General features: G+C 31.8%; 1 protein-coding gene across 1 annotated transcript in view; it reads left to right on the top strand.

Annotated features, from left to right (window-relative positions):
* Positions 1-20251, top strand: part of ATRNL1 (attractin like 1) — an 815348-nt gene that overhangs the window by 86292 nt on the left and 708805 nt on the right. The window contains exon 9 of the mRNA XM_013055772.2: positions 5260-5443. Within this exon, the coding sequence (XP_012911226.2) occupies positions 5260-5443 (184 nt within the window). The remainder of the gene's footprint in view (positions 1-5259; positions 5444-20251) is intronic.

The raw sequence follows: 20251 nt of genomic DNA, 5'->3' as shown, positions 1-20251 counted from the left end.
ATGGTAAAGAGTAAACCATTGGCAATAAAAAAAAAGAGTTGGAGAATGTATAGATAAAAAGAGATTTAATAGACATATCAGAATATCAGACACCTGTAATGTGTGGATCTCATGTAGATCCTGATTTCAACAAACTTAAAAAAAGCTTATAAAATAATTAGAAATTCGAACACTGACTGGAAACTTCCTGATTTAGATAATTATTAATTGTCTGGGTTTGTGTGGTTGTTGTTGTTGTTGTTTTGTTGTTGTTGTTTTTTGAGAATTGCCGTGCAGACCTCTGGGGTTTTGGAACAAAGCTATAATCTCTTCTACAGATCACTTTTTGAGAAACAGTTTCTCTTTTGCTAGTCTTGCTGCCTATTATATGAGTATATTATTTTTTCCCTTGTCTGGATGGCTTTCAGTTGTTAATACTTTTCCCAAAGATGTTTGGTAGAAATTGGCAAAGCCATCTGAGTTTGGAATTTTCTTGGTGGCAAGGCTTTAAAATTACAGGTTCAATTAATCTAATAGTTATAAAGCTACTCAAGTTTTTTCTCACTTCTTGTCAGAGTTAGCATTTGATTATTCTTTCAGGATTTTTCTATTTTACTTAAATTTTCAAGTGTATTGACATAAAGGTTTTCATAATATGCTGTTAGTGAGGTTTAGAAGATTTTATAGCTATGCTCCCTTTAGGTCCATAATAATGTCTTATTTGGACCTTCTTGTCTTGTGCAGATTCTCCAGAAGATTGTAAGTATTAATACTTTTCAAAGTACTAACTTTGGGAGTTACTGATTTTTTTGTATATTTTTTTATCTATTTATTTCTTACTTTTATTATTCCCTCCTTTTAATATATTTTGATTGTTAAGCTTTCCCTCTTTCTTTATATTGATATTCATTGTTATCAGGTTTTTAAAAATGTTTTTTAAAAATATGTATTTCTTCTTTACCATGTCTTTTAAAAAGCAGATATTTTAAATTTGTATAAACTATATCATAAGTTTTTATGGTGTCTGGGTTTTCTATTCTGAGAGATCTTTGTCAAGGTCACAAAGGTTTTACTCCTAGCTGTTTTAGAGTTTTGCCTCTTATCCTCAGATCTATCATCTATTTGAGTTGGTTTTCACAAATGGTATGAGTATGAAGTAAGGGGTGAGGGTTTTTTTTTTGTTTGTTTAATAAATATAAAAATTTTCCAGTAACATTTGTTGAAAAGATTTTCCTTTTCCCGTTGATAGATGTGTTGAAAAGTCAGTTGACCATATGAGTTAATGTTTGGACTCTCTTTTGATCCATTAATGTATACAGCCACACTTCATTGACTACTGTGGCCTTTATAATTGAGGTGGTATAAGTCCTGTTTTTTTTTTTTTTCTATTTCCAAAAAATTTTGGACTATTCTCTGTACTTAACATTACCATATAAAATTTAGAATCAGCTTGTCAATTTCTTAAAAAAAAAAGCTTGTAGGAATTTTAATTGAGGTTGAATTATGTGTACAGAGAGGAAAATCAAGTCTAGTAATATTAATTCTTCTAACTCATGGGCATGGCGTATTTCAGCATTTACTTAGATGTTTTGCAGGTATTTGTGTAGTGTAATGACTGTCATGTTTGCCTGTTAATGGCACTTAAAATTTCAATTTACAATTGTTGATTGCTAGTAAATAGGAAAGAAGTGGAGTTTTCCTATTGAACTGGTATCCTGCATCTTTGGTAAACACAGTTACTAATACTTATAGCTTTTTGGTAGAGTCCTTATTTTCTACATAGATAGATGATCATGTGTTAAAACCATGATAATAAATTTTGTTTATTTTTCCTTTTCAGTCTGCATACCTTTGCCTTGTTTTCTTTGTATTATTGCTGTGGCAGTATCTCTGGTACAGTGCTGAGTAGGAGTACTGAAAGCAGCTATTTCTGCTTTTTTTTCCTGTTAAGAGGGAAAGTTCCAGTCTTTTAATTATTGCATTAGTGGTATGTTTTCTAGGTGCTTTTTATGTGGTGAAGGAAATCCACTTTTATTCTTAGTTCACCAAAAGTCTTTTTCCTCAATGATGTTAATTTTGTCAAAGAATTTTTATGCATCTATTGAGAAGATAATTTGTTCTTTTTTTTTTCATTTCTTAATATGGTAAATGACATTGATTTTCAGGCATTAAATAATGTTTGCATTCTTGGGTAAATCCCATTGGTCATAATGTATTATCTTTTTCATATATTGCTGGAATTGATTTGCTAAAATGTTAAGGATTTTTATGTTTATGTTCAGAAGAGATACTGGACTATAGTTTTCTGTTTTTATAGTCTTTATCTGGTTTTCAATCTGGATTGATAAAGTGATTTGGGGTGTGTTTTACTCTATGCTATTTTCTGTAAGAGTTTGTGTAGAATTGCTATTATTTCTTTCTTAAACTTTTGATGGCACTCACCAGTGAAACTGTCTAGTTCATGAGCTTTCTTTGTCAGAAAGATTTTGACTATTGCATTTTTTTCTTTACCAAATGTTAGAGATCTTTAAATTACCCATTTCTTTGTGGGCGAGCTTTGGTAGTTTGTGTTAAATTTATTGGCATGAGTTCTTTTCTTATTCTCTTATTTTTCTCTTCTTCTTTTTAATGTTTGTAAAATGTATAATGATATCTGATATGAATTATTTGTGTCCTCTCTTGTCAGTTTGACTAGAGGTTAATAGGTTAAACAAATTTATTGATATTTTCAAATAACTTGCTTTTGTTTCCTTTTTTCTATTTTTATTGATTAATGCTCTATTTATCATATTTCTTTCCTTATTTGGGTTTTATTCACTCTGTGGAAGAATAGGTCATTGAATTGGCTGAGACATTTTCCTTCTTTTTAAAAATATAAGTGTTTATTGCTATAAATTTCTTTCTAAGCTAATGGTTCTCAAACTTTAATATACATAATTATGAATCACCTGGATGGTTGTAGGATTGCTATGTCCTAACCCCTGGTTTTCTTAGTATGTGAGTATTGATGCCAAGAAACTTCCATTTTTAAAAAATTTCTAAGTAATGTCATTTGATGCTGTCAAGGAACCATCCTTGAGAGTGATTGCTTAAGCTGTCTCCTGCATAGTAAAATGTATTTTTGTTTCCATTTAATTCAAAATATTTTCTAATTTTCTTTGTGATTTTTTTTTTTCCTGGCTCCTAGGTTGTTTAGTAGTATTGAGTTTTATCCAAATGGATGAAGATTTTTCAGGTCTCTTTCTTGTCATTATTTCTTATTTCCTTTAGCTGTTGTCAGAGACTATATTTTGCTATTAAAATTTTTGTGAGTCTTCTGAGAATATGGTCTATCTTGGTGAATGTTAAGTGTCAGTTAAAAAGGGTGTGTCTTCTGCTGCTGTTGGTTGGGGTGTTCTATGAATGCCAAATGCATGATGATGCTTGGAGTTGTTTAATATTGGTATTTTGTTTTAAAACGTGTTTTCCTTAATTACTGAAAGACTAATGTAGAAACCTCCATTTATGGTTGTGGATTTAAGTGTTGAATTTTTCGGTTCTATCAGTTTTTGCTTTATACATTTAGATGTTTTGTTATTAGGTATTTATATAATTAGAATTTTCAGGTCCCTGAAGTAAATTGTCTGCCTTCATTCCGAGTTATCTTCTGTTACCATTTCTGTTATCATCTGTTTGAACAGCTTCTTTAGCATGTCTTTCAGAGTAGATCTGCTGGATATAGATTATCCTGTTTTTTTTTTTTTTATATATATATGAGGATCTTTTTATTTCACAATCATCCCTGAAGGATAGCTTTGCTTATCATGGAGTTCTGAGTTACATTTATTTTTTGGCATTTTAAAAAGTGTTGGTACTTATTCTGGCCTCTATGGTTTCTTTGGATGAAAATCACAGTCATTCAAAATGTAATTTTTGTTTTTCTCTAACCGCTTCTGAGATGTTCATTTTGAGTGTTCAGCAGCTTGATTGTGATGTGTTTAGGGGTCTAGATTTCTTTCAGTTTGACTTGTTTGTGATTATTTCAGCTTCTTGAATCTATAGGAACATTAATTTATTAACTATACCTTTTTGTCTTATTTTTGTTGAAGTTGCTCTAGGGATTACAATATACGTTTTCAATTTATCAGATTCTACCTTTAAATAATGTTCTACCACTTCACATGTAGTGATAGAACCTCTGAATTTCCTGTATTTCTTCTCTTTTCCTTTGTGCTAATATTATGTCTCATATGTTATGAACAGCATCATAAATTGTTATGCTTTTTGTTTTAGGAAATAATTTATCATTTTAAGGAGACAAAAAAAGGAGAAATTACGTCTTTTATATTTACCACCTAGTGACCTTTCTTGTAGTCTTCATTCATGTATGTAAATCCAAGTTCTGTCTGGTATCGATTGTTATTTTCATTCAGCTTGAAGAAATTCTTTTGTCATCTCTTGTAGGGCAAGTCTGGAGTAGTACATTATCTCTCTCTCTCTCTCTTTTTTTTTTTTTTTTTTGGTCTGAAAAAGTTGTTTCATCTTTGGAAAATACTTTATTGGGTATAGAATTCTATCTTGATAGTTACTTTTTTTTTGGGGTAGAGAATTCTAGGTTGACAGATTTTTTATACCTTCTGAGTAGTTTAAAATGTGAGACTTTATTGTCTTCTGACTTAAATTCTTTCTGATAAGAAATTAGTTGTAATTCTTATTTTTGTTTTTCAGGTTGTACATCTTTATTACTTAATGCTATTCCTTGGCATGGGTTTCTTTCTTGCTTGCTTGTATTTCATTGATCTAGTCCTGGAGTCTGTAACCAGTCTGCCTTTACACTTTTCAGATTTGTCTCTTGCACTGTTTCCAGTGTCTGTTGTTGTACTTAATTAGGGGGAGAGGAAGAAATGAGTCTATACCATTTTGTTCCACTTATCAACTTTTAAACTTTTGGTGGCTTTCTGCAAACTATTTGTTAGTCTTTATCTCAGGGCTGTTTATAAATACAGAAATGTATGTGAGAATAAAATTTTCCTTTTCCTGTTGCACATCCAAAAATTTTGCATTTTAATATTTCAGAATTTAATCCACAGAAAAACTAGTCTTACTCAACTTTAATCTCTAGCATCTAACATAGTAACTAACATCTATTTAATAATTGTTTTTTGATTAAATGAATATTAATTATACTTACTTTACTCATAAAATGTGCTATTAGAATTTGCTTATTGGTAGTTTGGTGATATATTAGTTATATTTTTAAATATTCCTTGAAGTTCATGGTTTATCTTCTTTCATTTTCAGCATCAAACACTTGGCTTGTTCCAGAAACTAAAGGAGCTATTGTTCAAGGTGGATATGGCCATACCAGTGTGTATGATGAAATAACAAAGTCCATTTATGTTCATGGAGGCTATAAAGCATTACCAGGCAATAAATATGGATTGGTAGATGATCTTTATAAGTATGAAGTTAACACTAAGACTTGGTGAGTAGATTGGATCAAAGTATGATGAGAAACTTTGTCACTGTTTTATTTTATATTTGTATAATAGTGGTATTTATTAAATATTTTCAGGGAAACATTATTGTCCTTTTTTCCTGTTTATTTCAGCTAATGAAATTCTCTTGTACAGCAAAGGCACAAAATAACATTCTCTATGTATTCATTATCACTTTAAGTGATTGACTTTGAAATGTTTTCTGATTATATAGATATGCTTATTCTGTATATATTACTTATAAGTGCTGATCTCATGTTCAATTCAGATGAGCAGATTTGCTTACCAATGGAACTTTGAGCTTTGATATTTTTTGCTCTGTGATTTTTTTTGCATTCATATTTTAATGTCATTTGTAAATTTTAAAAGCATTTCTTCAGTTTCATCATCTAATTTCCTTTGAAATGCAAAGCTTTTGCATTTTTTATTGTTGTTATAAACAGTGTTACATTGTACATCTTGTACTGGTTTCCTCATGCAGATATGCGAGAGTTTTTGTAGGACATATACCTAAAAGTGAGATTGTTGTGTCTGAGGATATTTACATCCTCAATTTTACTACATGTTGCCCAACTGCACTCCCAAGTCACTATGGTAATGTATACTTTCACCAGCCAGATGTAAATACCCCTGTTTCTTCATATTACCACCAAAATTTGTAATTGTGAGGCTCTTTTCCCTTTGCACTTGAGGTGGATTTGCATGGTATCTTAATGATATTTATTATGGATACCCAGATTATTGTTGTGACTAGTCATCTTTTTATAAAAGTGTTATTTGCTACTTGTGTTTCCTAGTGAATTGCCTATTTATAACCATAATGTTCTTTTTTATGTTTCACTTATTATTTTTTCTATATATATGAGTTTTAAAATAGATTTTTTTTTTTTTAGGTTTTTTTTTTTTAAGATTCTATTTATTCAACAGAGAGAGGATCACACGTAGGCAGAGAGGCAGGCAGAGAGAGAGGGGGAAGCAGGCTCCCTGCTGATCAGAGAGCCTGATGCGGGACTGGATCCTAGGACACTGAGATCATGACTTGAGCTGAAGGCAGAGGCTTAACCCACTGAGCCACCCAGGTGCCCTGAAAATAGAATTTTTTTTTAAATAGAATTTTTGTTGTGTTCAAATATTTACCTTTATAAAGCCTGGGAAATGATTCTGTTGTTTTCTTAAGACATTGTACATTCCTTTAAACTCTTATGAAATTACTTTATGCATTGAATGAAATAGAGTTTTTCACCAAATTTTGATTTGTTCTATCCCCTTCACTTTCAAACATACATTCTAAATTTTATTTTCTTTGAAAAAGAAAGATGGAATTAAAGAAAAGAGACATTTCCTTTGCATGATTTAGTAATTTTTATTACTTTTTGTCTAATTAATACATTATTATTCTTTATATTTTTATAAATAGTAAAACTAGTAAATCACTTTTTTCTTTTATATAATTTTAGCATTGCATTTTATTTTCTATTTTAAACTTTCTAACTTTAACTTTTTGTTCTGATAGCAAGAGGAACTATGATTTAGTGATTAAGGCACTATCAATCTGCTTAACATATTTTTGTGATGTGAATGGATAAGAGAACTATGGGTATTATTTGAATGAAGTCAAAATGAGAGTTATTTGTTGCTCACCACTTGAATGGGATTTGCTCAGATTTTAACATGATTCCCTTCCCGAAAGTTTCCCATAGTGAACTTTTATGTAGAAGAATGTAATTATCAATCTTGGCATTTTAGTATATGTACAAATACCATTGGATACTTATCCCTTAGGAGAATTTATTGAAATAATTTGCAAATTATTTTTAGTACCTTATTAGATATATATTATAGATACATATGATACTTTAAATATTTTACTGGTTTCTGTGTTTTTAAAAAATATCATAAAATTATTAGTGAGTACTAAAATATTTTTCTATTATTCTTAAAGTTTTGATACTTGTTAGCTTACCTTTAAAGTTTGCTATCATATAGCAATTAGTATGTATAGGTTTATTTGTGATATAAGTTAAAAATGTCACTAATATATATCTGTTGTACAGATTGATTTTTATGTTTTTATCACCTCAGAACTAGTTTTATAATTTTTAGTAGATATAGTTTATAGATAGGCTACTTTGTTGAAGTATTAGTAAATGGGTGTTTGGAGGAATTCTTTTTCATTGGTATAATGGATTATTTTGGAATATTTTTTCCATTGAGAAGAATTAGGAATTACATCTTTTTAGGCACCTAAGAACTGTCAAGGCAGTGAGAATCTGTGGATCAAGATCTAGGAGAGGTGGAATGTCAAGGGAGGTAAAATTGGCATTTTGTGGAACTATTTTCCCTTTAGATGATAATAAATCCTGAAAGCTGTCTAAGAAACTGAGTAGAACTTTTGTCAATTAATATGGAGGAATAAGATTGGATTTCCAAGTGTGCTAATGAAGATGGACTTCGCTACACACATAAGGATTTGGTTTACTCCCTGAAGTTCTAGGCCTGCTAGTGTGGATAAGTCCACTTTGAGTCATTGGATTGCAGTGATCTGCTCATAAACTATGTAGCTGGCAGAACATAAGTAAATCCTCTCTTGAGGAAGATAATATCACACAGAGCCTCAAATTATTTCTTCAAAAAACATATGCAATATCCGATACAAAATAAAACAATGATAAGTCTTAGAAAAAGCCAAGAAAGGAAGAAAACAGCCTTTAGAAGCATAGCTTTAGGATAATGGTGTTTTAAGACAGAAACTTTAACATAAAAGGTAGAAAGTATTAGGAAACAAGGGGAAACTTTTACTAAAAAATCAAATGGAAATTTTAGAAATGAAGAATACATTAAATGAATGAAGAATTCCTTAGATAGGTTTAACAACAGGTTAGATACAGCTGAGGAGGGAATTAATGAAATGGAAGATCAGAACGAAATACCTGCACTGAAATAAAGAAAGAGAAGAATGAAAAATAAAATAAGGAAGGAAATATTAAGGACCTGTAGAATGACCTAACATGCATGTAATTGAAGTCCAGAGGAAGAAAAGTTAGAAAATAAGGTAGAGCACTATTTGAAGTCTTAATGACTGAGCATTTTCAAAAGTGATAAAAAACATCAAGCTACAAATTGGAAAACTTCCATGTGCAACATAATAAAAAGAGACGTAGACTTAGAAATATCGTGTGATGAAAATACAAACATGAAGGGAAAAATTTTAAAGCAGCCAATGGGAAAAAAAGTCATACTCTTTAAAGAAACAATATTAAGACTGACAACTGATTCCTTCCTCCCTTCCTTTCTCTGTTCCTTCCTCTCTTCCTTCCTTTCTTCCTTCCTCTCCTCCCTCCCTCCCTTCCTTCCTAAGGCTTTTATTTATTTATTTGAGGGAGAATGAGAGAGAGCATGTGCTGGGGAAGGAACGGAGAGAGAGCGAGGGAGAAGCAGACTTCCCTGCTGAGCAGGGAGCCTGATGTGGGGCTCAATGCCAGGATCTTGGGATTGTGACCTGAGCCCAAGGCAGATGCTTAGCTGACTGATCCATGAGGTGCCCCTAGACTGACAACTGATTTCTTAACTGAAAAAATGAAATCTAGAAAACATGGTCTTCAAATTGCTGAAAGGAAATAATCATCAACCTAAAATTTTGCACCTAGTGAAATATCTTTAAGAAATGAAAGCAAAATATATTTTTCAGAAAAACAAGAGTTAAAGGAATCTGACAAGAACAGACCTCCAATAAAGGAGATACTAAAAGAAAATGCTATTGAAGTAAAAGAAAAATGTTGCCAGATACTGGAATGAATAGGAAACTTAAGAGTAAATTGAAATAATTATTTGTTATTTTAAACTATAAAAATAATAGAGGCTTAAATGGATATAAAATTTGAATGCATGATAATAACATCTCATAAGTCAGGAAGAAGGGTAAATGATGTTCAAAATACTAGGGGTTTTGTTACATGTGGGAATTGGTAAGAGAAGTAGTTTATAGTAGACCTTAATAACTAAGGATTTATATTGTAATTATTAAGCAACAAAAATAAAAGTAGACCTTCATATCTAACAAGCTAATAGGAAGGAAAATAATACTACTTAATGGATTTGGAAGAAGACAAGAAAAGAATGGAATAGGACAAAGTCTAGTTGGGATACTTGTAAAGGAAGTAGGAAGTGTATTTAACTCCAGATATTTCAATAATTACACTAAATGTAAGGGAATAAATATTCCAGATTACAGTAAATGTAAGAGACTAAATATTTCAATGAAAAGCTAAGGATTTTTTGGACTTTGTATAAAGCAAAACCTAGCCATATGCTGCTTAGAAGAGATACAAAAATCTAAAAATATTTGGAAAAATTGAAAGAAAAGAATGGAAAAAGATACACAATTGCTAAACAAAAGAAAGTTGAGATAACTTTACTAATACCAGACAGATAAGAATTTAAGTCAGACATCTACTTGGAAGATAGAACAGTGAATTTATATGTGCCTTATAACATGTGTTAAATAAAGCAAAAAAATGATGGAACAAATGGGGACAGATTATATTGGGATGTTTTTAATCCAGTTATCTTGGGAACTGATAGCACAAGGAGACAAAAAACAAAAAACAGAAAAGATATGAATGATTTCAACAGTCTAATAATTTTGTGTTCTTCAGTATTTGGGAGGATATTATAACTGCAGAATATGTACTGTTTTCAAGTACATATGGAACATTTTCCAAAATTTACCATATGCATTTTAATGCAGGTCTCAACAAATTTAAAAAGATTCAAATTATACAAAGTAATTGATCACAATGAAAGAAACACAGAAGTAACTAGAAAATCCCTAAGATGTCTGGAATTAATAAATTTCTTAAAACTAACTGGTCAAAGGAATTATACTAAAATTAGAAAATATTTTGTACAGAATAATGACAGATCAAAATGTGTATGATGCCACAAAGAGGGACATTTATAACTTTATTTATTTATTTTTAAAAAGATTTTATTTATTTATTTGACAGACAGAGATCACAAGTAGGCAGAGAGGCAGGCAGAGAGTTAGAGGAGGAAGCAGGCTCTCCACTGAGCAGACCACCCAATGTGGGGCTCGATCCCAGGACCCTGGGATCATGACCTGAGCCAAAGGCAGAGGCTTTAACCCATTGAGCCACCCAGGTGCCCCCATTTATAACTTTAAATGCATTTGTTAGAAAAGATTTTTAAAAAGCCTGAGAATCAGTGTTATAAAAGCATAATCTCAAGAAGTTAGAAAAAATGATAGATTAGTCCCATAAGAAGAATATAAATAAAGATAAGAAAAAGAATATGAGATAACATAAATTAATGAAATAGAAAAGAAACATGAAAAAGATGATCCATATAGTTACCCCAAATCAATAAAATTGGTTGTTTGGAAAACGGTAACTTAAAAGCAATACAATTTATGCTATCATAAAAACATTAACAACTATGGAGAAAATGCAATGACATGTATGTACGAACTTTACACAGAAAATTAAAAACCTTATTTAAGTGAGAAATAAATAAGAGCCAAATAAATGGAGGCTACATTATGATAATTGTTAGAAAAATGGAATAGTGTAGAGATTTTTTTGTTTTTTGTTTTTGTTTTTTAGGATTTTTATCTATTTGAGAGAGAGAGCACAAGTGTGTGCATAAGTCTGTTGGGGGGAGTCGCCAGAAGAGAGGGAGATAGACAAGCAGACTCCCTGCTGAACAGGGAGCTGGATATGGGGCTTAATCCCAGGACTCCGAGATCATGACCTTGTGAACCAAAGGCAGATGCTTAACTGTGTGAGCCACCAGGTACCCCTGTAGAGATCTCTCTTTTGCTCAAACTGATCCTGTAAATTTAGTGTAATCCTAAATAAAATCATAGCAAGTATTTTTTTCTAAGTTGATGTGCATATTCTAAAATTTATATGAAAATGCAAATGACCAACTATAGCTGAAACAAAGTTTAAGAAGAACAAAGCTAGAGGACTTCTATACCGGATCTCATGATTTTGAAGCTATGGTAGTTAAGTGTTGTTGCAAAGATAATGAAGTAGACCAGTGTGGCAAATAGGAGTTCCATAGGCAGACTCACATATTTGTGGAAATCTAATTTATGACAAAGTTGAACTACAGAGCTGTTTTTATGATAAATTGTTTTGGACCAGTAAAATATACAATTGAAAAAAAAGAATATTGGGCCCTACTTCACACCATACACAAAAATCAGTTTCAGATCAATCGTGGATCCAAATATGGAAGGTAAAATAATAAGTGTTGTACAAGATGACATAGGCAAATATTTTTATATTGTTGTTCAAGAAAGACTTTTAAGGTAGATTTAAATAATTTCCTTTTTTTTTTTTTTTTAAAGATTTTATTTATTTAACAGAGAGCGACAGAGTCAGCAGGCAGAGGCAGAAGGAGTAGCAGGCTCCCTTCTGAGCAAGGAGCCCAACGCAGGGCTCCATCCCAGGACCTGAAATCATGACCTGGGCAAAGTCAGATGCTTAACTGACCGAGCCACCCAGGCTGTTTTAAGTGTTTAAGAACCTTGGTGGGGCGAGGGGAGGGGATGGGAGAGGGAGGGACAAAGCAAAATTGTATTGGGAAACTGAGGAAAATTTAAGAAACCAAATAAATGGGTTTGCTTCCTTGTCATGGATTCTGTTAGGACATAGTTCTTCTCAAATTTCCTGTTAGCTGGCATGTGTCATATTTAAAGCAGATTAAGTAGGACAAGCGAGTCAGCAGAATAGAAATATTAAAAAGAATCATTCTTTTAATCACAAATCTTATTTTGGGGTTTAAAAAAACTTCTAGTTTTAGCCAGGTGTGCGCCTTAATTACTTATTATTTAAATCCTATTAGTAAGCGAGAAGTGATAAACTGAAATACATATGTTTAAAAATATAAAAAAATTAAGTGAAGGTGCACCATGGAAAGTATTTGCAACACAGGAAGTCAACAAAAGACTGTCTCTTCCTGCAAATATAGGGAAGCACTAACAATCAGTAAGAAAATGTCAGATAATTCAATAGAAAATATGTAAGAATCTTGAACAGGTATTTCACAAAAAAGATATTTGGATGGCTAAAATACATATTAAAAGGTGCTCAACTTTATTTGTTACTAGGACAATTTAAATTAAGACAACATTGACATACCACCACACATCCACTTAAATGGCTAAAATTTGATACTACCTGACTGCTAGTATCAAATATGTATAAATTGGTTTGAAGTACTCTGAAAAAATCTTTTCTGCTAAATATGAATACACTCACACTCTTAATGTATGAATCCTCTGAAGTAGCTATTGTAGTTCTATATCCAACAAATGCGTATATGTGTGCACTGTAGTCATATACAATAGTATTCATGACAACTTATTTATAACAATCAATAATCAAAAACAGGTGAAATATCTGTCATTTGTTCAAATGGATGAGTTATATATTCTTACAATGGAATGCTGTGTAATAATGAAAATGAAAGAATCATCTCTGTACACATTCATTCAGTTGTATCTCACCAAAATAGTGTTGACCAAAGAAGTCAGACCAGAAGAAAATAATATGATTCCACTTAAATGAAGTTTAACAGCAAGAAAAATTAATCTGTGGTCTTAGAAGTTATAACAGGGATTAGGCTAGAAAGGCTAGAAAGAACTGAGTAGTGATTGGGTGAGCAACAGAGAAGCTTCGGGAATGGTTACACGGATGTGTTCACTTTGTGATAACTCATTGAACTATACCCTCAAAATATGTATACTTTTTGGTATGTATGTTATATGTTATTAAAATTTATTTAAAAACAGAAATCTGTATTTGATTTGACTTTGTAGGTTTAATAGTATATACTTATGGTTTATAATAATTGGAATAATGAAAGCGGGTCAAGTTTTTAAAAAATTTCTTTATGTATTTATGAGATAAAGAGAGTGAGCTCAAGCAGGGGGAGGGGCATAGGGAGGGGAAGAAGCAGGCTCCCCCTGAGCAGGGAGCCTGATGTTGAACTTGATCCCAGGACCCTGAGATCATGACCTGAGCCAAAGACATACACTTAACCGACTGAGCCACCCAGGTGTCCCAAGAGGTTCAATTTTTAATATATAGTTACCAAAATACCTTCTTTTTTTTTTTTTTTTTTTTTTTTTTGCCATTGTTAGAAAAGAATTGAAATGTAAAAGTTCTGATACACCAGAAGCCATTGCTGCGATTCCACTACTTCAGGACTAGTTGAATCTGGTTTTTCTACATTTAAGGAATAAAAGAGATCAGATATCCTGTATTTTTAGGAATTCCCATTTCTCAAAAATGATTCCTTATATATTGTTGGAATGTACTATTCATTGATATCATCATTTAAGAGGTTTAAGCTTTGCTGTAATGGTTTTGGTTACTAAGGCCATTGTGGTCTTGATTTCTTAGCCTTGTTAGATAAGACATCTCATAATATTCTTTGCGCATACATGTTTGTAGAACTAACAGTAGGATTCTTTTCTGTGATAGTGGAAATCTTAGATTTTCTAGACCTTCTGTTGAGGTCCTTTCCTCTACTGCTGTCTTCTTTTAACCTGTGAAAAAGACCAGTAAGTTTTAACACATAAGGAACATATTAAACATTATTGTTTATAACTTATAGCTATTATGATCAACTAAGAAATCTTTTCCCATTTTTTTAAGTGGAAGAAAATAGATTTTAGCTTTACTTTGAGAAATATTAAAAAGTTAAGTACAAGTCTAATGATAGTACTTTTGTGGTACTATATTAATTCTGTACTTTAAAAAATTTTGGAATCACATTTACCTTAAATGTATTTTTATAATGATACTATATCTGATTACATAAAATGAGTTCTTTTACATTCTTAAATTTGATATAATGGGAGTTATTTTTACATTGAAGGATTCAAAATTATTAAGTTACTGAGTTTTTGTGATTTCTCTAAAATTTCAGCTGTCAGGCTTTGGAAAGTGATATAAGACAATTTTATAAATGTTATTAGTTAACTTACCTTTTAGTAAATACTGATGAGCATGGTGTCCATCCTTGCTCATTTCTCTTCACGATGAGAGTCTGAAATCTTTTCAACTAACTTGTTGACTCTGTTAGGTACTGTGTTGGGAATAATTTATGATATCCTCAGTAAGGAAGACAGAAATTTTAAGGTTCATGTATATTTGGGAAATAATAGAAATACACACATACATATATATAAAGAAGTGGAATAGTAGACTTATTAAAATGAACAAAATATATAGGCAAAAAATATTATCATCTTTATAAACATCATGGTATGTTATGGGATTTAGAATTTTGGAAAGTATGGTTAAAACCACACACTGCTAATTTGAAGAAATACTTATCTCTTTAAGGTAATTTTGAGATGTGTTGTACTTACTTTTATCCTAGTGCTCTTTTATAAACTAGGGAATATTGCATATGGTATCTGAAAGCATACATTTATAATTTTTGAATAATAATGAAGTGAACACCTGATCTTCCCGAGCTATATAAGAGGACATTACAATACCCCCATCATGCATGACTTCATGATGGCATTCCCTTCATTATCCCTGAAAGAGATAACCATTATGCTTAATACTGTGTTAATTATTTCCTTGCTTTCCATTTTTTATATGTATTTGCAAACAAACCACTCAGTCTCTTTTGAATTTTGCTTCTATTGTTAAACTTTGTATGCTTTCCTTAGAGATCTTTTAAAAAATCAAATCTGTGTGTTAGAGATATATTTTAATGGAGGGAGGTAGATAATAAAAAAGGAAGTAAATAAAACATATTTAAATGATAATAACTGCTGTGGAGGAAAGAGAAAGCATGGAAAGAGGATGGGTTTTAGGTTGTTGCATTTAAATAGGGTAGTGAGAGAAGACATAACCAAGGCCATATGTGAGGAAAGACCTGAAAGAGGTTAGAGAGGGAGCCATGCTGAATCTGAGGGGCAAGTAGAAAGGTAGTGCAAAAATCTTGAAATGGGGATATACTTATCATTTGGAATAGCAAGGTGGCCAGTATAGCTGGAGTAGGGGGTCTTAGAGTGGACTGGATGAAATGGTAGATAGAAAATGATCTTAAAGTGGTAATTGGGAACATTGTCAACAAGCTCAGTATAAGGATTTTGATTTTTATACAATATGGGAAGCCATTGGAGGGTTTTGAATAGAGAAGTGAGATGTTCTGCCTTAGGTTTTTTAGGGGATCACTCTGGCTGTTGTGATGTGATTATGATGCAAGAGTAGAAGCAAGAACACCATTTAGGTTATTGTAGTAACCTAAGAAACAGATGATAGCATCTGGGACCAATGAGGTAATGTGCAAGTGATGAGAATTGGTTAGATTCTGAATATAGTTTTAAGGTAGAGCCCAGAGAGATTGCAGGGACTAAGGGATTGGAAATAGAGTGGTAGAGAGAACAACTGAAAGAGGAGTTAGACTTTGCCTGAAGACCTGAAAGCATGGAGTTGGTATTAATGGAGATGATGAATTTTTTGAGAGGAATAGGTTTGGTGTAGAGGAAGATGAGAAGCTCAGTGTTAGATATATTTAATTTGAGATACAGACTACACATCCTTGTGGATCTGTTTAATAGGTGGATAGGTATAGGAGTTTGGGCATCTGGACACTAATTTTCTGGTCAGAGAAGTAAGGATAAATAATAAGAAAAGGCGACTGAGAATGAGTAGTTAAATCAGCAGGAAAACCAGGAAAATCTGTGTTCTAGAAGCCAGGAATGTGTTTCAAAGGAGGGAGAAAATCTGTTCCCATCAGCAGCTGTTAATGGGTGAAGTAATATGAGAATTGGGAGATATTCATAGGATCTGGCAAGCTGGAGTTTTTTGGTGATATAAGTAAGTTGCAGTGGAGTGGTAGAATGAAATTCTGATCAGCATGGATTCTGATCAGGGTGAAAGAGGATTTGGTGAAAAGTACTCGTAAATTTTCTGAGGAGTTTAGTTTTAAGGGAAAGAGAAAAATAGGATAATGGTGGGTAAAGGAGGTGGGGACAAAAGAGGTTTTTTTTTTTTTTAAGTTTGGAGAAATGATTGTTTTTTGGCTTAAAGGGAAGATCAACTGTATGTTTAAAAAAAAAAATTATGCCAGAGGGAAGAATTTGATAGAAGGAAGTACTTAGAACAAGTAGCCATGGGTTCTAGCGAACACAAATAGTGAGGATAGGTTTTAGGAGCATAGACATTTTATTCATAGGAATAGGAGAAAAGGCAGGTTACATGAATATGGAGCAAGAAAATCGGTAGAGTGATGAGAACTTAGGAAGATTTGATTCTTTTTTATTCTTAATGAAGTGGAAAGTGAAGTTACCAGTTGGGAGAGAATGAGGGATATTTAAGAAGGTGGAGGGATAGGCAGAATGGATGAAGGGAAGTGGGAGATACAGGCTTTCAGTTATGGAGTGTATAATCTAAGGAAATGAGGTACAGCATAGGCAATATAGTCAATGGTATTGTAATAGCGCTGTTCAGTGACAAATGGTAGCTACACTTGTGGTGAGACTAGCATAAGGTATAGACCTGTTGAATCCCTGTGTTATACACCTAAACTATTGCAATGTTTTGTGTCAATTATATTAAAAAAAAGAATTGAGGATATTTATTAGAGGTTGAAGGTTTGAAGAGAGAAGTTGCAGTATGAAATGTTCATTTAGGAGGAGAGTATGGAAGTATGGTAGAATTGTTGGCAGACTGCAATTGTAGTCTTATGTGAGAGATACTTAAAGTATGAAAATATTTCCTTTTTATATTTTCTGCCATGGATGGTATTTGGAATGTACCAAGTTTTGTATTATGAACAATTATAGTATATCTGTTCTTATTTAGTCTTCTCTTGTTTCCTATATAGGTTTCTCTAAGCTATTTCCTTAGTATTATAAATGCTTTCTCATAGGCAATGTCAAGCTCACTTTTACCCAACTACACTTCAACATTATTTCACTAATTTATACACTTAGCAGTCATGAATGGGAGTTTCTAGTTCTCTACAATTTCTTCAAAATGTGATGTTTGAATTTTAAAATAAATTTTGTCAACATGATGGGTGTGAAATGGTGTTCCCATTTGGTTTTCATTTGATTTCCCCTGATTACTAAATAGGTGAAACATCTTTTCATGTTTTTTGTCCATATATTTCTTCTTCTTGTTTTGTCATACTGGTTATTTTGTGTATCCTTCTTTTTGATATTAATCCTTTGATAGTCGTCTACTTTGCCAGCCTGCTTTCTCTTGGGTCATGGATTTTCATTCTGCTCTTTGTATAATGTTTAATGAATGGAACTTCTTAATTTAAATATAGAAATGATTAATATTTTCTTTTGTGGGTTGTATTTTGTGTTTTGCATAAATAATACTTCCATACTTTAATATTTTCTATATTCCCTACCATTTTATAGTTTTGCCCCTCATATTTAGTTTGAATCCAACTGGATAGGGATTTTTTTTTTTTAATGTGGATATCCTTTTGTCCCAGACCATTCCTTTAATGGTCTGTAATACTAATAAATTTTTGTTAGAATTATTGCTAGGTGTTTGATATTTTTGATATTTTCCTAAATGACATCTCTCTTAGCTTTTGAAGGCTGAGATGACAAATTACCACAATTTATCCTCTCATAATTCTGTAAGCTAGACACCAGAATGGAAATCAAGGAGTCAGCTGGGCCACACTTTCTCTAATGGCTCTCGGGAAGTTTTTCTTACCTTTACTAGCATCTGGTTAACTCTGGGCAGTCCTGGGTGTTCTTTGGTTGTAACTCCATTCATCACTCTAATCTCTGCCTCTGTCTTTCCATTGCCTTCTTTCTGTGTGTACATATATGTGTTTTCACGTGGCCTTCTTATAAAAAGACACCAATTATGGGACTCAGGATCACCCTAATCTAGTGAGACCTTACTTTACTTAGCTAATTAAGTCTGCAAAGATTATTTCCAAATAAGGTCTTGTTCAGAGGTTCGAGGTAGACTTGAGTTTTGGGGGATTCTATTCAACCATATATTATCTTTTTATTTCTTTTTGGGCTGATATATGGAGATGCAGTTTTTTTATATTTCTTTTTTGTCTAACAACTTGCTGTATTTTAGTAACTTATGTGTAGATATTTCTTAGTTTTTTTTAATAGATGATCAGATTATATGCAAATAATGATAGCTTTGTTTCTTCCTTTTTGGGTCTTACAACTTTTTATTTTTCTTACCTTATCATTTCAGCAACCATCTCCAGTTCAGTGCTGAATAGAAGTTAACAGGCATCCTTTATTAGTTCTGAGCTTTAATGAAATGCTTTTGGTGTTTCTCCAGTATGAATGATGTACACCGTGGGTTTTGTAGATGTTGTTAAGAAAGAGCCTTTATTTTCCTGGTTTCCTAAAAGTTTATATCATGAATGGTTGGATGGATTCTATCAAAAATATTTTGGGGAAAGTTTATCTGATTTTTCTACTCAATAATTTACTATGGGTAATTACTTTAATTATGTTATTATTAACCTAATTTGGGTTAAGTCAAATTGAGTCAATATATATTACTTGTTTTTTGGCTTGCTAACATTTTGATAAACATTTTTGCACTGATGTCAACAGATTTGCATGTGGTTTTCTTGCATATTCTTGTCAGTTCTTTGGTGATAAGATTATGTGGGCCTTATTAAATGGGTTGGGGACTACTCCTTTTTATACTTTGGAACAGTATGTATGTATGTATGTATAAGACTGGGAGTTATTTTTCCTGAATATTTTATGATGATAACCTTGAAGTCAGGTGTTAGAAAACAACTTTATGTGTAGTATTTAGGTACTATGTCCAATATATATAATGGTTATAAACCTATTTAGATGCTATAATTAGTTCTTAAGTTTTGATGAGACCTATTTTTTGGAATTTATCCAAGAAATCAATGTCTTCTGTTAAGTTGTTCTAGAAGTGTCTTTATTATGTTCACTTAGAATCTTCAATATTAGCAACATTTGTAGTTATGTTCCCTTTTAATTATTTTAAGCACTATCTGTAATTATCTATCATAGCCATCTATAATATTTTTTCTCAATTAATAGTGAGTTCTGAATATTTTTATACTTATTTACTAAAAAACAAGGACATTCTCTCCCATAATCACAATATAGCTATCAAATTTAGGATATAACATTAGTAGAATATACTAATACAGCCTGTAGATTATATTCATCTTTCTTAGTGACTCTATTATCTTTTATAAAAAGGATAACACTTTTTTATGGCTGAATTTGATTTCTTAATAAATTTTGCATGTATGTTCACAGGTGAAATTGCCTGAGGTTTTCCCTTTTTATACTTTCCTACTTAGGTTTTGATATTTTTTTCCTTGCCAGGGTTTGATATCCTTTCCTGATCCAGGATTATATCTAAGATCACACATGTGTTTAGTGGTCATGCCTTTTTAGTCTTTTTAATCTGAGACAATTTCAGTCTTTCTTTTGAAGAATTTACCCAATCTGGAATGTTTCTTCATGATTAGATTCACTTTTTAAATTTTTGGTAGAATACCAAAATAATTCCTTGCATGATTTTTTTAAACTATTTTTGTTGACATCAAATTCATGTAACAATATTCTCCACTTTGACTATTTTTAAAGTGTACAATTCAGTGGTTTTTAGTATATTTATAATGTTTTGCAGCCATCATTACTAATTTCAGAATATTTCTATCCCCTCCAAAAGAAATCATATACCTCCCTAAGCACTCTTCCTCTCTGTCTCCTACAAACCATTAATCTACTTTCTGTC

Source organism: Mustela putorius, unplaced genomic scaffold (assembly GCF_011764305.1).
Source record: "Mustela putorius furo isolate JIRA1106 unplaced genomic scaffold, ASM1176430v1.1 tig00003909_pilon_pilon_pilon, whole genome shotgun sequence".
In the NCBI taxonomy this organism is placed as follows: domain Eukaryota; kingdom Metazoa; phylum Chordata; class Mammalia; order Carnivora; family Mustelidae; genus Mustela; species Mustela putorius.
The sequence above is the reverse complement of the archived record's forward strand: the minus strand, read 5'-3'. Positions and strand labels throughout refer to the sequence as shown.